The following is a 13,454-nucleotide window of genomic DNA, read 5'->3' on the forward strand; positions in this document are numbered from 1 at the left end:
TTTGCGTTCTAAAATATAATAAATTTACTGAGAAAATTCTGAGAAATCAGCCAGATTCTGCCAAAACACAAATTCTGTGATGGAATTGTCTCTTAAAAAATTCAAAATTTCAGTGCTCAATGATAAGGAGATTAAAAAGTCGAAATTATGTACAATTATATATAAATACTAGTGGCCCTGCACATGAATTTGTGCACGAGTAGCTTGCTGCCACTTGCCTCAGCTGGCCGCCCCGCCCACCGCTGCTTGTAGCTCTCTGCTGCACGTAGCTCGATGCCCCGCCCTCCTGTAGCTCTCCACCCACTGCCCCACCCCCCGTTAGCTCTCTGCCACAGGTAGCTCATTGCCCCGCCCTCCTGTAGCTCTATGCCGCTTGTAGCTCACTGCCCTGCTGATTGGTCGTTACCCGTCACAGTGTAATGACCATTTGCATATTACCTCTTTATTATATAGGATAACAAAATACATGTATTCATAGTATACAACAGGCATTTCCTATTGAGGATGTAAAATACAAAATACCTTCTTATAAAAGGACTAGAGGCCCGCTGCAGAAAGATTCCTGCAAGAATAGGGCTTCCTGCGGCTGGAGCGAAGCTTCGCTCCTGCCTCCACCACCCCTCTTGCTTCTCCGCAGCTTCGCTCCCTTCTGCAGAGCTTGGCTTCCTTCTACGTTGTCTTCGGTCTTAGATCTGTGCCGCCATCTTTGTTGGGTTAATTTGCATACTCATCTGATTGGCTGGTGGGCATAGCAGAGTGACGCCAATTTGCATGTTTCTCTTTTATTAGTGTAGATACTTTACAAATACCCACAGGGGCCCTTACATCTCATATGTGTTTGGTGATTGGGACTCAAGCACCTGTGGTTTGGACCACACAATGCAAAGGCAGTGGTAAGCCACTATTGCATTTCCTTCTTTCTTTTTGTTAAATTTTTTGTTTTACCTTGAAAATAATATGACAGTCCAAACTGAAATATGAGATAGTGCTGAGAGATGAGACTCCCAAATTGGAAACCAGTCAAGTTACTAGAAAAGAGCATTATTGCTAATGACACAACCAGATCAAAGCCAAAATGACATCTACCAGCTGATGTGCACAAAGGCAAAAGAAAAGTACGATGCTGCACAGCATATACAATCAGAACTAGGAATGTGAGAAGCATGAACCGAGGTAAGCTAGAAATTATAAAACAAGAAATGGAATGTCTAAATACTACAACGCCTGCAGTTAGCAGGGAACTGGAATGCAACATTACCAACTGGGCAACTACAAAGTGTTTTACTTGGAAATGACAAACTCAGAAGGCAAGGAGTGGCCTTAATACTTAGGCAAGATGAGCACATGAAGTTAGGGGCTACAATGCAAGGTCTGACAGAATATCTATCAGATTTCCAAGAAACCTAATTAATGTAACAATCATTCAAATCTACATTTCTACTACAGAGGCTGAAGAAGATGAAATGGGAAGCTTTCTTTTTTCTGTTAATTCTCATTCAATTTTTTCCATTATTTTTTTTTTTTTATAGAGAGTGGAAGGGAGGGAGAGACGGACAGGAGAGAGAAAGAAACAGATGTGAGAGACATACATTGATTGGTTGCCTCCACATCCACCCCACCAGGGCTGGGGATCCAACCTGAAACTCAGGTATATCCCTTTATTCCTTCCCTTCAGTGTGAGGGCCAACACTCTAACCACAGAACACACCGGCCAGGACGAAATTGAAAGCTTTTACACAAGGATCCAAGAAGAATTTAATCATACACCAAAACAAGACATTGGACAATTATAAATGACTGGACACAAAAGCAGGAGATAAAGCAGAATCAAATGTCATCAGAAAATGTGGCCTAGGAGTTAAGAAACGAAGTAGATCGGCATGCAGATTTCTATGAAACCTATAACTTGTCCATCACAAACACATGCTTCTAATAACCAAAAAGATGACTGTATAAATGGACATCATGGGATGGCTAATAAAGAAATAAAGTGGACTACATAACTGAAAGCAGGAGAAGCTGTATTCTTTCTGCCAAAACAAGACCAGGAGCAAACTGTGGTACTGACCATAAACTGTTAATATCAAACAAAGTAAAGGTGAAGAAGAGCACTAAAAAAATAAAATGTAAATAACATGCCTGATGGATTTAAAGTCCACATTTAAAAAAAAAATTGGCACTGTTAAACTTCACTGACAAAAAAAACAGAAGAACGGTGGACTAAAACTGGAAATATTAGGGAAAAATTAAAACAATGAAGGAAGAAAAGGAGGAGGAAAAATCGAGGTGGTAATGGAAGAAATACTAAAAATTGTTAGAGACCGATGAAAGGCAAAAGTAAAAGGTGACAAAAGCAGGGTTCATATCCAGCATTCAATTTTTCAAAAATTATCACATAAAGAGAAAGAGATAAAAGAGAGCAATAAAAAAGGAAAAATAGATCTCTATCAGAGGATTAAAAAATTAAAGGGAAATTCAAACATAGTTTAGGAATGCTGAACAAAACCAACAAGGAAACACACTATCTGGCTAGGAGAGAAAAAAGGGAAAGTGGAAATAATATACTGAAAATCTATACAGAAGAAACAAAAGAATGACAGATACCTTTGAGGAACATTACTATAAGGAAGAACCTGTAATTCTAGAAAATGAAGTGAAAGCTCCCCTCAAAGTACTGAGAAGAAATACATCACCAGGGGTAGATGAAATACCAATGGAATTATTTCAAGACACAAGTGCCGAATCTATTAAAATCCTAACAAGATATGGCAACAATATGGAAAACAAAATGGACTATAGATTGAAAACATCCAATATATAGCCCAATCTTCAAGAAAGGAGATGCCAAGGAATACAGTAACAATAGCACCATTGCTCAAATTTCCCACACAAGTAAGGTGATATGTAAGGTGATCCTATATAATAAAAACCTAATATGTTAAGTGCCCAGTTATCTGGTCAGCCTGTCAACCAATCAAAGCGTAATATGCTAATGATATGCTAAGGCCGCTCATCCGCTTGCTATGACGTGCACTGAACCTCAAGGGGCAAATGCTCTGACCGGTAAGTTAGCTTGCTGCTGGGGTCCCGCCAACTGGAACTGAGCGAGATGGACCGGCCATGCCCTGGAGCCCTCTCACAGTTCATCCCTGGCTGGCCAATCTCCTGCGTCCCTCCCCAGCCCCGATTATGCACTGGTGGGGTTCTTAGGCCTGGCCTGCGCCCTCATAATCAGACTAAGGAACTCCCCCCACGCCCAAGTGCACAAATTTCATGCACCGGGCCTCTAGTACCGTGGTCAGCAAACCGCGGCTCGTGAGCCACAATGCGGCTCTTTGGCCCCTTGAGTGTGGCTCTTCCACAAAATACCACGTGCAGGCGCGCATGTACAGTGCGATTGATACTTCGTGGCCCATGCACAGAAGTCGGTATTTTGTGGAAGAGTCACACTCAAAGGGCCAAAGAGCTGCATGTGGCTCACGAGCCACAGTTTGCCAACCACTGCTCTAGTACAATAATAATGGCCTCTACCTTACATGGTGTAAGAAATGCCAGATGTTCAAGATGGATTCAGAAAAGGAAGAGGTATTGAGATCTAGTTGCGAGCATTTGCTGGATAACAGAGTGCTCCCAAGAATTTCAGGTTAGTTTATGTGTTTTATACACTATAATAAAGCCTTTTATTGTGCTGATCATGAAAAGCTATGGGTTGCTTTGAAAGAAATGGGTGTGCCTCAGTGTTTTGACTGTCCTGAGGAATAACCTGTATCTTGAACAGGAAGTCACTATCATGACAGAATATGGAGGCAGAATAATCTCCTAGAGGCAAATGTGTCAGACAAGGTTGCATTTTAACTATTTGTTTAATCTGTATGCAGAACATAACATATACAAAACTGGGCTAGACTCAGAGGAAGAAGGAATGAAAATTGGTAGAATAAATAACAATAACTTAAGATATGAAGATGATACTATCTTACCGGCAGAAAGTTGCAAGGATTTCAAATGACTTCTGATAGACATGAAAGAAAGTGCCAAAGCAGGACTGCATTTGAACATTAAAGACAAAAATCATGACTACGGAAGAAACACACAACTTTAACATAGACAATGAAGACACTGAAATTATTAAAGATTTTGCTTACCTTGGTTCACTTATCTGAGACTGCAGCCAAGAAATCAATAGAAGGCTGAGACTTGGAAGAATTAGGAAAGATCCCCAAGAGCAAAGATGTGTCATTAGAGACCAAGGCTAAGGGTCATCCACACCCTTCTCTTCCCAATTACTATGTGAAGATGAGAAAGATGGACAATGAAGAAGTTGACAGGAAAAAACTGATTCATTTGAAATACAGTGTTGGAGAAGAGCTCTACCAATACCTGGACTGCCAAAAAGATGAACAAGTGGGTCGTAGAGCAAATTAAGCCTGAAACATCACTGGAAGCAAAAATGACAAAACTGAAACTACCCTACTTTGGTGCATCTTGAGAAGGCAGGGTGCTTTGGAAAACATAAGAGTGCTGGGAAAAATAGAAGGCAGCAGGAAAAGAGGAAGACCACATATGAGATGAATTGACTCCATAAAAGAAGCTATGGCCCTAGCCCAGTGGTCGGCAAACCGCGGCTCGCGAGCCACATGCGGCTCTTTGGCCCCTTGAGTGTGGCTCTTCCACAAAATACCACGTGCGGGCAGTGCGACTGAAATTTCGTGGCCCATGCGCAGAAGTCAGTTTTCAGCTTGGGCGAGTCTATTTTGAAGAAGTGGCATAAGAAGAAGTGGGGGGTGTCAGTCGGTCGGGCAACGGGATACACAGCGCGGGGGAGGTACATTGTTTTGACGTACATTCGCTGAGGTTGACCCCTTCCAACTCTCCCATCCACACTCGTCTATCTGAAACAAGTATACAAGACGTGTGTGGATGGGAGACCTCAGCGAACATACCTCAATCAGATTGAGGACGTTTTTAGCAAAGGCCAGCTTAGGAGAACCCTAATTAAGTTAATAACAATGTACCTATCTATATAGTTTAAGTTTAAAAAATTTGGCTCTCAAAAGAAATTTCAATCGTTGTACTATTGATCTTTAGCTCTGCTGACTAATGAATTTGCCGACCACTGCCCTAGCTGACTTGGATAGAGCATCAACCTGCGGACTGAAGGGTCCCAGGTTCGATTCTGGACAAGGGCACATGCCTAGGTTGCGGGCTGGATCCCCAATAGGCGGTGTGCAGAAAGCAGCCAATCAATGATTCCTTGTCATCATTGATGTTTCTATCTCTCTCTCCCTCTCCCTTCCTCTCTGAAATCAATAAAAATATGTTTAAAAAAAAAAGGAAGTTATGGGCATGAGTCTATAGGAACTGAGCAGGGTGTTGAGAACAGGACACTACACATCACTCACTCAGAGTCATCAGGAGTTGGAGCGGGTTCGACGGCACATAATACACACTCTGTACAAATACTTCCTGTTAAAATTTTTAAGTAAATAGGATTGACAGATAGTTTTAAGATTAATAACTTATTTCAAAAACAAAACAAAATAAAAAGATTACTAATTTATTAATACTTATCTACCTAACATAAATATAATTATTTTATCAAATAGTTAGTGTGACAGGTTAGAGCAATATGTTAAGGAACCTACCATAAGGATAATCAAAACGGAAGTTTAAAACACCTTTGAAATAATATGAAAAACATCTCCTCTCATAAATCATAAACAGCCCTGGCAGGCATGCTCAGGGGTTAGAGCATTGGCCTGCATAGCAGAGGGTCTTAGGTTCAATTTCCAGTCAAGGGCATGTACCTGGGTTGCAGGTTCAACCACTGCCCTCAATCAGGGCACATGCTGGAGGCAACCAGCCCATGTGTCTCTCTTACATTGATGTTTTTCTCCCTCTCTTTCCTCTCCCTCTCTCTCTTCCCTCCCCCTGACCTTCCACTCTCTTTAAAAATCAATGAAAAAAATACTCTCACTAGCTGGGTGAGGATTAAAAATAAATAAGTACATCATCATCATTGTAATAATAAACAATTTATATCACAAACTGTAAGGTAAGATTTAGTTCTAAATAGCAAGAAAATATAGCATTGAAAACAAACAGATTAAAAATAAGGATACAGATATACTAGAATTCCAAAGGTCAAATGCATTTTATCACCAATCCTATATAATAAAACCCTGATATGCAAATTGACCAAATGGCAGAACGACTGGTTGCTATGATGCACACTGACCACCAGGGAGCTGGAGCTGTCCCCTAGTGGTCAGCGTGTTCCCACAGGGGGAACACTGCTCAGCCAGAAGCCAGGGTCAAGGCAGCGCTAAGGAGCCCAGCAGGCGGGCAGTAAGGAGCGAGGGGTCCTGGACTTTGAGAGCCCCAGACTGCCAGAGGGCGCAGGCCAGGCTGAGGGACAACCGCCCCCCACCCCTGCTGAGTGCACAATTTTCATGCACCAGGCCTCTAGTTTGATAAATAAAGTGAATCTTTCTATAATTCAAGTATGGTTTACGACAGGCCCCTTGGATATAAACCAAGGAAATTAGTTACAAAAGAACTCAAAGGAACTCATCATAATATTATGAGTTTAATTATTATTCTCTAAGTTTCAAGTCTTTTACATTCAGCAGAGCATTTCAAATAGTTTTTCAAGGTTCTTATTAGGTCTTATTACTACTGCATTTACAATTTTTTAAAGGCATGTAAAAGGCTTAAATTTTCAATACACATCTGGCAATAACACACTTTAGTGGTAGTACTTACTAAAATATCATAATATTTGTTTTTAAGAATATCTTACCTTCTGGTGTTGGTTTGTCTTGAGGAAGATCTGGCATATTTTCATCCAAAAGATCTGCTAAGGATTGAGAATTTGCCAGCAGCTTCTGATAAGACATAGCAAATTCCTCATACTGTTTATGTCTATCTTCACTTAGCTCCCCTTTAGAATGTAGAATACGCCTATTAAATAAAAATTAAAACTGATAATCCCATCAAAATACATATGATCATGTAATGTTCCATATATCACACAAGTTTATTACCACAATATTCTTTGACAACATATTTTTATTACTTAATATTTTCAAGATATATCTAAAAACTAAAATATGTATACAATTCAACTAAGCAATTACATTTGAACACTGGTTCTTCAAAGAATGAGTATGATTAACAATTATGACTGCAAACACAAAATATAACAATATGCCACTAAATAAAAATTATTTAATCTTATTACAACCATACTCCCCTCAAAAACACAGTTAATCAAAAATACTTAAAACAACTCCTGACATAACCTAAATGAGTTTGTTTTCAAAAGCAGGTTATAGAAAGAACCAATATCTTTAAACATTCACAACTATTTGAATCAACATTATCTTTTGAAAAAAGCACTTATCTTCCACATAGCCAATTCTTAATTTACTCGTTATTTATCCATGTAACAAATACTAATGGAAAAATCTACTTAACCAAGACCAGGTCACGTCTAGGAGCAGAGGACACAACTTCTCTTCCACTCTGCAAAGTTTACTAATAAGCCACCCTTAATTAGCAATGCAAAACTACTGAAAATTTTCAAAATATATAAAGTGAAATAAAAATCTTACTATATCAGTATAGATGGTTGAGATGTCTATAACTGGATCTAGTTTTTTTTAAATAATTAAATATTTATGTAGTAGTGTAACATTTGAAATTTATAAATCCAAATGCAAATATGAAAGATTTCACAAAGTAAATTATAAATTATAAAGTGATTTTCAAAAGCAATATCTATAAAGTTGTTTTAGCTCCTTGTCATTTGAGTTTTCCTATGAACAAGGAAGAAAATGCTTTAGAACATTTTTTGTGGTTATCATCTTAAAAGTTACAGAAAATAAAGTAGAAAGGCCATGCCTACATTTATTCACTTCTACTTATTTGAAACAATTTCCAGACTTCTCCATCTTAATCCATTTCTACCCACTTTTGTGTAAATGTTGTAACATTCCAAATAACACTTTCTATTTTAAGAATATCAGTTCCTATTACAAGCACAAGATAGACCAATGTATATATATTAGTTACTATTCATTAACTCCATTTTTTTTTTCAAAATATAGCCTATTAGGATCTAAAATGAGAAACTGTCAATCATTTTCTTATGATTTAAATATACATTAAACCTTATAATTGTACGGACAGATTAGTAAAATGTCTAATAGTTAATCCATAATAATCCGGGCTAAAAATCATTTCTCTTAAAAATACTGTCATGAGGAGAAACCAACATGGCAGCATAGGTAAACACCTGAAATTGCTGCCTCGAACAACCACTTCAAAACTACAACTAAAAGACAAAACGGACATCACCCAGAACCACAGGAAGGCTGACTGAGTGGAAATTCTACAACTAGAAGAAAGAGAAAAGCACACTGAGACTTAAAGGAGGTACAGAAGTAAAGTGCAGAGGTACGGAAGCGCACGTGGAAAGGGCTGGCAACTGAAAGCTTGGCTGTCTTTTTCAATCGGGAGGGAGACACAAGCTCCCGACTGCTCTGAACTCCATTTCCGGGCAAGTCTCTGGGGACCCAGATTCATACGGGGAGAAACTGGACTGTCTGGCAGCGGGCGGAACTCGAGGGTGGCTTTCTCTCAGAGGTGCTTGCAGCGATTACTGTGGGACACTGAGACCCGGGGGCCTCTTAGGCAGGGCTGAGGATCAGCCATAGCTGCTTGCTCCACCCTGTTGATCCCCTGAGACCCCGCCCCATCCAAGCTGTGCGCAGAGGCTTTTGCGTATGAATGACCTGGCCCTTTGCAATCTACAATTACTTAAAAAACTGCAGCTGGATCAGAGACCCAGAACATCCAAAAGAAGGCCCAAGGCCCCACAGCAGCTTGCACTGCTTCACAGCTGGGCCTCATATGGGCACCTCCAAACCCCAAACAAAGAAGAGGAATCCGAAGATATCTCCATAGCTCCTGCTGGGTAGCCTCAGGTAGAGGCTAAATTAGCACCTCCTTAGAGATCCAAGAGCCAGTGTACCCAGTGGTCAGAGTGGGACCATCCAGATTATAACTCCTCAGATCCATAAGGGACACACTCAGGGGGCAGACTCAGTGAACACCAAAGCCCCAATGAAGCAAGTCTTGCCCCAGAAGGGTGTCTCTAGCACAGAAGTTCTCCCACTGCAGACACAGCTGATTCTCACAGCCAATTGGCCTGGAGGTCAATTCCTCCCAGTGATACCAACAACAATCAAGGCTTAACTACAACAAGACTGTGCACAAAGCCCACAAAGGGGTGCACCAAGAGTGTCCACCTCAGGTAATTGGGAGGGCTCAGCCACTGGGCCCTATAGGACACCTAGCACAGAAAGCTACTCTATCAACACAGGAAAGCAGTCAAAATGCGGAGACAAAAGAAACAGGTCACAAACGACAGAAATGGAAGAAAGCAAACTACTGGATATAGACTTCAAAACCACAGTTAGAAGGTTTTTCAAGAATCTTCTAGAAACCGCCAATAAATTTAGTGAGATCCTCAATAAATCTAGTGAGATCCTCGATGATATAAAAAAGGACCAACTAGAAATTAAGCATACACTGACTTTTGTTTGGATATCATTTGTTAAGTACTGAGTGGCTAATGTATTTACTAGACACTTTAAAAACAAATACAGGCACTAAACACAGATGAAGATAACTACTAAGGAAGATGTGAAAAATACAGTATGAAGAGGTGGAAAGAAAATGATTCTGTCACTTGCTAAGTTACACTGGGCAAGCTCTTTAATCCCTAAATCTGATTTATCACATTCAAAATAGAGGTATTTCTTTCAAGGGTACTGTGATCATTTAAGATCATAACATCAATGTAAAACAGTATTTTCCTGAGGGGGGGTGGGGGGGAGCCAGAGTCCACTGTTGAAAAGACAAGAACCTCAATGCCAATATTATTCTGATCTTCTATTACTCAAATTAAAAAGGAAAAAAATCTTGACCAGAAAACAGAAAGTCCATTTTAGCTTTGACCTATGGAGTCAGGCAAAATAACACAGAAGACATGGCTAAAATCTTGAAAAAGTAATCATGAAGCAGACCCATAAAAAACTACTAGTGGCCGGGTGGTATGGCCCAGTGGTTGAGCATCAACCCATGTACCTACCAAAAGGTCTCCAGTTCAATTCCTGGTCAGAGTACATGTCCAGGTTGCAGGCACAATCCCCAATGGGGGGCGTGCAGGAGGCAGCCAATCGATGTTGATGTTTCTTTCATCAATTTTCTATCTCTCTCTCTCTCTCCCTTCCTCTCTCTCTGAAATCAATAAAAATATATTTAAAAAATTAAACTACTAGGTTTTACTTTTCATCTCCTTTAGCACACTGTCAAATTTTCACAAGAATAACTTAAATTTCCTGAGTATTAACTTACATTTTCTTTTGGTTTCATTTTAGAATTTGTTTTTTTTATAATCGTGTGTGAAAAGAAACTAGAGCACAGTTAAGCATATACTCAATCAAATTTCAGAGAGGAAGTGAGGAAAGATAGAAACATCAATGATGAGAATCATTGATCAGCTGCCTCCTGCAGCCCCCACACTGGGGAACGCGCCCGCAATCCGGGCATGTGCCCTGACTTGGAGTGGAACTGTGACCTCCTGGTTCATGGGTCAATGTTCAACCACTGAGCACGCTGGCTGGGCATATATGTACTAGAGCCCCAGTCCACAACATTCATGCACTGTGTTGGGGAGGGGGTCCCTCAGCCCGGCCTATGCCCTCTCGCAGTCCTGGACCCCTAGGTGGACATCCCCCAAGGGGTCATTAGCGCAGCCACAGAGGCAGGAGAAGCTCCCGCCATCGCCTCTGCACTCGCCAGCTGTGAGCCTGGCTTCTGGCTGAGCGGCGCTCCCCCTGTGGGAGCACACTGACCACCAGGAGGCAGCTCGTGCATTAAGTGTCTGCCGCCTGGTGGTCAGTCCGCGTCATAGTTCCGCTGTTCAGTCGACTTGCATATTAGGGTTTTATTATATAGGATTTTTAAATTCTCACCTGAGAACACATTTTTATTGATTTCAGAGAGAGGAATGGGGGGGATGGAGGGCAGAGAGAGAGAGACATTGATTGATCGATTACCTCCTGGCCACATCCCAAACAGGGATGGAGCCCACAACCTGGGCATGTACCTTGACCAGGAATCAAGCCAGCCACCTTTTGGTGTATGGGACAATGCTCCAACCGAGCCACACCAGCCAGGACAATCAAATATTTTTAAACAACTATGTCAAAGTCACTGAATCAGAATCAGAGAATATCTACAAGGAGGTAACAATTTTAGAGCAGTTGCAAAATTGTTAAAGACCCTGAGTCTAATAAAGCACAATGACATAACATCTTAATAGTGCTTAAATATTACACAGCTTATCCAACAATCTACCTGTAAAAGGTAAGGTACAACTTACTTGGAAGGAAAGTGAAAGGTAACACTATTTAATTTAAGGTTAATGTGTTTTTAAGTTTCAGCATTAGTAATGTCTCTTTAATTTGCATTAATAATAAAAATAAAAAAACACCTCCTGAATTTATTAACAATTGAGGGAAAGCCTACATTCTACCTACATTTCTTTTTTTAATAAACTTTAATGCAAATCACTTACTGCTGCTGAACTCTGTTTGCAATTATGAAGGTTGTAATTCACCAGTAATGAATAGAGAAACTTGTCACCATTCCCATCAATTGGGGGGGGGGGGGGGGGATTAAAACACTTCAAAATTATTCAGGCAAAAATTCTGACATTTCACTATACTGCAAGAAACAATTCTGTTACACAATTAAGTTATACTAGGTCATATTACTTCTATGAGAATAATATCTCAAAGTACAAAGTATATCTCAAGTATAGAGCACTGAATATAATACAAAGCAAAATCTACCAAGAAGTAAAGCTATTAACTCTAAATTGGCAAATATTACTAGATGATGTTTTTAAATGTATAAATATTATACTCTCCGGATCAATCATTTAACCAAAATGTATTTTTAAAAATAGTTTTAAGTACAAAAAGCTTATAAACTTAAATTTAATAGAATTCACCGAACCCTAGGGTCAGCTGTATCACTTGCTAAATCCCTTAGGGGCTTAGAAACAGAACTAGCTATCTAATACCTATGGTATCAGCCCAGATAACATGAGAAAAGAACAATCAAGACTCAGTGAGTCTCATTCAGTTTCTGTATGGCTTTCAATCATTCATTAATGTCTTTAAGAAAATATCAGAGGTGTTTTTACTCTATTTTTTTAATTGGTTGAACAAATATTTAAGTATAGACTTTAATTAGTATAGACTAAGACTTCACAACCTAAGAATAGTGCCATCTCCCAAGCTAATTAAAATGACGAAGCGCACTTGGGATTTATAGACTGAAAACCGTATATTTGATTTTTTTAAACCATCATTATCAGATATTGAATAAAGGCTTAAAATAATTTAATTGTATATGAGTCTTAAATATCCATTTAGATTTCTAGCATTATCATGCTTAAGAGAAACCATACTGGGGAAAACTACTGCCCATAATTTATTCCCATGATGTAGAAAAACCTCAAAACACCTACTAGATAATGATTAGGAGGGAGAAAATGTTGGAAACTGGTCATTTTAACAGTATACTGTAACATGCCCTCTTAGAAGTAAAAAGACTAACATTAGACCATGTAGGGACTCTGCACTAATCCATTCTTCATGTCTTTGCTCAGTCGGGTATTTAAATCACTTTACGAGAGACTGCTCAAAGTGAAGATATCCTAAAGCATGAGTTATTTATTAAGCCAAATGCCAATTATTTTCCATATTGTGATTAAGATTTTTATATCCCCCAAACTATTACATCTAAGTGGACAATCTCCCATTACAAAATGACTTATACTGCTAAGATCAATTTACACTAAATAAATAACCTCCTCTAACAGACTAATGGTTCTGTATTTAAATGTGTGAAAGTTTCTGGAGAAAAGCCACAAAACTGTGCTCTTTAACACTATATCCTTCTGTACAACATTTCCATGGTGACTTGAATAATGAAAAAACAGGTCTGCTTATCAAGCTACAAGTGACCAGTAGGTAAGTACACTTAACAATATACATATAATCAATGTTCAAAATTATCATTAGGTTAAAATGCTATGCCAAAAACATCTAAATAAAGTTTACAAGAGGTAAGTCTGAAATCAGGTTTAAAAAATTCTTTCACTAGCTCAAGGTGAAGAAATGGTTTGGCAACAGTTCATTTAAGAAAGTAGGCTTTAGCCCAGCCAGTGGTTGAGCATTGCATGAACCTGAAGGTCACAGTTCGACTCCAAGTCAGGGCACCTGCCTGGGTTTCCAGCTAGATCCTCAGTAGGGGGCATGCAAGAGGCAGCCGATCAATGATTCTCTCTCACCACTGATGTCTCTCTCTCT

General features: G+C 39.5%; 1 protein-coding gene across 8 annotated transcripts in view; it reads right to left on the reverse strand.

Moving 5' to 3' along the window:
* UPF2 (UPF2 regulator of nonsense mediated mRNA decay) overlaps positions 1-13,454 on the reverse strand; it is a 127,178-nt gene that overhangs the window by 102,507 nt on the left and 11,217 nt on the right. For all 8 annotated transcript variants that reach the window (XM_036352309.1, XM_036352333.1, XM_036352351.1 and 5 more), the window contains exon 4: positions 6,803-6,963. In XM_036352309.1, coding sequence (XP_036208202.1) covers positions 6,803-6,963 — 161 coding nt within the window. The remainder of the gene's footprint in view (positions 1-6,802; positions 6,964-13,454) is intronic.

This window comes from Myotis myotis, unplaced genomic scaffold (assembly GCF_014108235.1).
Source record: "Myotis myotis isolate mMyoMyo1 unplaced genomic scaffold, mMyoMyo1.p scaffold_m19_p_1, whole genome shotgun sequence".
NCBI classification, from domain to species: Eukaryota; Metazoa; Chordata; class Mammalia; order Chiroptera; family Vespertilionidae; genus Myotis; species Myotis myotis.